The following is a 5,474-nucleotide window of genomic DNA, read 5'->3' on the forward strand; positions in this document are numbered from 1 at the left end:
TGTGGTACTACTGTTGACTGTAGACACGATGAAACAAGTGACTGCTCGTTTGAATGGCGCTTCAGATAAAAACCCTCTCCAAAAGAACCCAAAAAAACCTCAGCCAGGTGTACGCAAGACCAAAGGCAAGTCTTAAAGATAGTGAACTTGATGATTTGTGATACAACATTCGCTACATCAAACACATAAGAAAAGGTAGTACTAGGTAGGTAATTAGGCAGAATCGGAATACCAGAGCACATGAAAAAGCTTTATTGTTACACAGCTTAAACAATGACAAATACAGTGCTTTGCAGTCAAGCTTAGAATGTGTGAAATATTTAGCGATGTCACTAGAAGGGAACAAATAGTAGTGTACTCACTGTTACAACTTCAATTATCATTAAATATCTGATTTGGCAAAATTATACAAAGTAGGAAAAATACAGGATCCAGTAAACAGTTTGCCTTCTGCGGTGCAGCACAAGATGGTAGTAAAACTGCAACAATGACAGTAACAAAATAGACTTATCTGATAGTACATCTCATACTATGGAGTTATTTCTCTGCGGACGCACATTCAGCTTTAAATAACACATTATAGCGGCAGGTGGCCTGTGAAGGAGCGCATTGGAATGTACAGGAACACTAAATACATTGATAGATACAGGAGGGCCTGACAGCGATCAGCTGTCTATATGTTTACAATCACAACACAAATACTCATTTTACAATCTCCCTCTGAAAACAAATCTGGATACTGTGTTGTTATTATACTGTGGCATAGTTGGCAAACTCTTATAGGCTCTATATGCACTCTCTCTCTCTCCATCTCCCATATATCCCTCTTTAATTACATACATTTTCTCCCATTTAATACATTTTGCCCTAGACATTTCGGGAATGTGTTTTTTCCTAATACAAGTTTTAAAGTACATTTGCTTCTTAACAGTGTTCGAATACGTTAAGGTTATAAACACAATGTATGTGAAACATTTTTCAGATTTCACATGGATCAGAAACATTTGGCAGCACAGAGAATCAGCATTAATACACAAGGCATCAGCAGTGGCCTACTGTACTGTATGCTGTCAGGCAGTTTGACAACGTGGAGTCTACAGCTGTGCTGTCAGGCAGTTTGACAACATGGAGTCTACAGCTGTGCTGTCAGGCAGTTTGACAACATGGAGTCTACAGCTGTGCTGTCAGGCAGTTTGACAACGTGGAGTCTACAGCTGTGCTGTCAGGCAGTTTGACAACATGGAGTCTACAGCTGTGCTGTCAGGCAGTTTGACAGCGTGGAGTCTACAGCTGTGCTGTCAAGCAGTTTGACAACGTGGAGTCTACAGCTGTGCTGTCAGGCAGTTTGACAACGTGGAGTCTACAGCTGTGCTGTCAGGCAGTTTGACAGCGTGGAGTCTACAGCTGTGCTGTCAGGCAGTTTGACAGCGTGGAGTCTACAGCTGTGCTGTCAGGCAGTTTGACAACGTGGAGTCTACAGCTGTGCTGTCAGGCAGTTTGACAACGTGGAGTCTACAGCTGTGCTGTCAAGCAGTTTGACAACATGGAGTCTACAGCTGTGCTGTCAAGCAGTTTGACAACATGGAGTCTACAGCTGTGCTGTCAGGCAGTTTGACAGCGTGGAGTCTACAGCTGTGCTGTCAGGCAGTTTGACAACGTGGAGTCTACAGCTGTGCTGTCAGGCAGTTTGACAACGTGGAGTCTACAGCTGTGCTGTCAGGCAGTTTGACAACGTGGAGTCTACAGCTGTGCTGTCAGGCAGTTTGACAACGTGGAGTCTACAGCTGTGCTTTAAGGCAGTTTGACAACATGGAGTCTACAGCTGTGCTGTCAGGCAGTTTGACAACGTGGAGTCTACAGCTGTGCTGTCAGGCAGTTTGACAACATGGAGTCTACAGCTGTGCTGTCAAGCAGTTTGACAACATGGAGTCTACAGCTGTGCTGTCAAGCAGTTTGACAACATGGAGTCTACAGCTGTGCTGTCAGGCAGTTTGACAGCGTGGAGTCTACAGCTGTGCTGTCATGCAGTTTGACAACGTGGAGTCTACAGCTGTGCTGTCAGGCAGTTTGACAACGTGGAGTCTACAGCTGTGCTGTCAGGCAGTTTGACAACGTGGAGTCTACAGCTGTGCTGTAAGGCAGTTCTAACTGGGGCTATTGCACAGCTGAAGTGTCTTTAGGGCTCATTCACTGACAGGCATCTCAATATAATAATATTCAAGTGATGAAGAGCATGAGGATCAGGCCATGGTAAACACTGAAATAGGCTCTGCTGATGGTACAGCTATAGTACAGTGCAGAACTAGCTATAGTACAGTGCAGAACTAGCTATAGCTATAGTACAGTGCAGAACTAGCTATAGCTATAGTACAGTGCATGTAACCATTTGAGGAGTACGTACATGTTGTTTATTACATTGTAAGTGATTGTAATGGATCACAGCACAAAGGCCTGCTAATGCATTCCTGGGAAGTTCCATAACACAATAGTGAGTGTTAAGTTCTCAGTCCGTTTGTCCAGGGATGTCAGAAGCAGAACAGCCATGCAAACTCACCAGTTCAACATGCGCAGGCAGGCCATGTATATTACAGTGTAGAGAAGCCACAGTATGGTCAATATCCACATCATTTCACATTGTCTGAAATTCCCTTCATAATACAAGCAATCACAGTGTCACAATAACACCAGAGATTTATTTTGGGCCTGTGTGAATGTTCGCTGCTGTGGTTGACTGACTGACTAACTGTACTGTTAACCCTAACAGGATATGGGGCCACTCACTCAAACATTTCATCATGTTGTAGTATCATCTAGAAGGAGGCAGAGGCCTGGGGCAGCTGGTGGAAATGCCCAGCCTCACCACCCTTAACGTGAATTCACAGCAAGAGTGTTTCTGTGTTGGGGTAGGAGATGGAAGTTGCGGGGGTCAGATTCCCTCGGCCCACACCAGATGATGTGAGAGAGTGGCTGTGTGCGATGACGGTGTCAGAGGGCGAGAGGGCTTTAACAGAAAGGCAGTCGTCAACGATAGCACACTAGTCAACGATAGCACACTAGTCGACGATAGCACACTAGTCGACGATAGCACACTAGTCAACGATAGCACACTAGTCAACGATAGCACACTAGTCAACGATAGCACACTAGTCAACGATAGCACACTAGTCAACGATAGCACACTAGTCAACGATAGCACACTAGTCAACGATAGCACACTAGTCAACGATAGCACACTAGTCAACGATAGCACACTAGTCAACGATAGCACACTAGTCAACGATAGCACACTAGTCAACGATAGCACACTAGTCAACGATAGCACACTAGTCAACGATAGCACACTAGTCAACGATAGCACACTAGTCAACGATAGCACACTAGTCAACGATAGCACACTAGTCAACGATAGCACACTAGTCAACGATAGCACACTAGTCAACAATAGCACACTAGTCAACGATAGCACACTAGTCAACGGTAGCACACTAGTCAACGATAGCACACTAGTCAACGATAGCACACTAGTCAACGCATGTGACATGCAGCCTAATATTTTTATTTATTTATTTTTATTTTACCGTTATTTTACCAGGTAAGTTGACTGAGAACACGTTCTCATTTGCAGCAACGACCTGGGGAATAGTTACAGGGGAGAGGAGGGGGATGAATGAGCCAATTGTAAACTGGGGATTATTAGGTGACCATGATGGTTTGAGGGCCAGATTGGGAATTTAGCCAGGACACCGGGGTTAACACCCCTACTCTTACGATAAGTGCCATGGGATCTTTAATGACCTCAGAGAGTCAGGACACCCGTTTAACGGGTATTAAACACAAAAGAAACACAACAAAACCAAAGAGAAGAAAAGACACAATTACTTTCAGTCACGGCATGCAATATGCCCACGCCCGCTCACCCACCCAAACACAATATGCCCACGCCCGCTCACCCATCCAAACACAATAGATAATATTAAGAAAGCTGTTTTTATAGCGCCCTCTGTGTGAATGGGTGTACAGCCCTATAAGAGACAGGATCCACAGTATGAGGAGGCGGCTAGATTTGGGGTTTGGCAGGTACGCTAGTGATGAGAATCTTCATAGGGTTTAGTTTAACATGGCCAGGTAGTGCTCACTATGTGGCAGGCTTCACAGATACTGTACAGTAAGTCACGTGGGGGTGAGGAGAGAAAAGAGGAGAGGAGGGAGAGGTGAGGAGGGAGGGGAGAGGAGAGAGGGGAGAGGTGAGGAGGGAGAGGAGATAAGGATGAAGGGGATGTGAGGAGGAAGGGGAGAGGAGCGAGAGGTGAGGGTAAGTGCAGTCAGCCTAGGCGTGCTCCAGGAGCCACTGGAAGAGGGGAGTGTGGTGGAGTGCTTTCCCCGCCTGGGGTGTCTCCTCTCTGGGTTCAGACTGGGGTGGGGTGAAGGTTTCCTCACAGTAGCGCAGCAGGGCTTGGAGCAGCTCTCCCACCCTCCACTCCCTCTCCTTCACCCTCTGGACCACCGCAGGCAGCTAGAAGGGCAAACAGAACACAGCTCAGCACCTACCTTACCTTACCTTACCTTACCTTACCTACCTACCTACCTACCTACCTACCTACCTGTCTGTGTCTGTGTCTGTGTCTGTGTCTGTGTCTGTGTCTGTGTCTGTGTCTGTCTGTAATCCTTTGGTTGTGGGTTAAGGTTAAAGCCACTCACCTGCTGCAGGTCCCAGCTGCCACTATGACCCAGCTGAACCATTGGCAGGTCTGCAATGGAGGCCGCCGCCCACTGCAGCATGCTCCTGAGCTGGGGGTCAAAGGTCATGTGCTGTGGGTCAGGGGTCATCTCCCTGAGCTCCGAATTGACCACCAGGAGGAGCCTATGAGCCTGGTCCCGGTCCACACGCACAGAACCTAGAAGGGGGAGAGAAGAGATATCATCATCATCATCCTCCTCTTTATATCTTTCAAACACCTACTGTGTGTCTTTCTTTGACTCCCCCAATTTATCCCCCTGTTGTCTCTCTGTCTGACTGTCCTCTCTTCAGTACAGTAATATCCCATCTCAACCCGGCTTCCCTCGTTTCCTCTGCTCTAAACTGATGGTGGGCCAGGCCTGTTTCCCACGCTCCCACCCACACTGTGCTGGCTGGGCCTGCGTCTGGGCCTGCGCCTGGGCCTGACACAGCCTGGAGCCTCAGCCCTTTAGGGAACAGCCCATAGGGGGCACTGGGCTGACAGACAGATAAGCAGGGAGACTCAGGGGGAATAGATTAATGAATGAGCGGCAGTGTGGCTGAATGTGTGGGCGGTGGGTGAATTCCCCTCCTAGCAGCACAGACACACACAGCGCCAAGTCTCCTAGTCTAACCACTCTTAATCTATAGCAGGGAACTCAGGACTTAGAAGAATAGGCATTTTCATGTTGCTCAGATGCATGCTGAGGTGGTTCTGTTTGTAGTGTGGCTGTGTAACATGGCAACATGGTACGGT

General features: G+C 47.3%; 1 protein-coding gene across 2 annotated transcripts in view; it reads right to left on the bottom strand.

Moving 5' to 3' along the window:
- Positions 1–229: 229 nt before the first annotated feature.
- Positions 230–5,474, bottom strand: part of LOC129816500 (A-kinase anchor protein 11-like) — a 29,443-nt gene continuing 24,198 nt past the window's right edge. For both annotated transcript variants that reach the window (XM_055871056.1, XM_055871055.1), the window contains 2 exons: positions 4,699–4,895; positions 230–4,513 (listed from right to left, as the gene is read on the bottom strand). In XM_055871056.1, the coding sequence (XP_055727031.1) occupies positions 4,328–4,513; positions 4,699–4,895 (383 nt within the window). In that variant the 3' untranslated portion in view covers positions 230–4,327. The remainder of the gene's footprint in view (positions 4,514–4,698; positions 4,896–5,474) is intronic.

This window comes from Salvelinus fontinalis, chromosome 19 (assembly GCF_029448725.1).
Source record: "Salvelinus fontinalis isolate EN_2023a chromosome 19, ASM2944872v1, whole genome shotgun sequence".
In the NCBI taxonomy this organism is placed as follows: Eukaryota; Metazoa; Chordata; class Actinopteri; order Salmoniformes; family Salmonidae; genus Salvelinus; species Salvelinus fontinalis.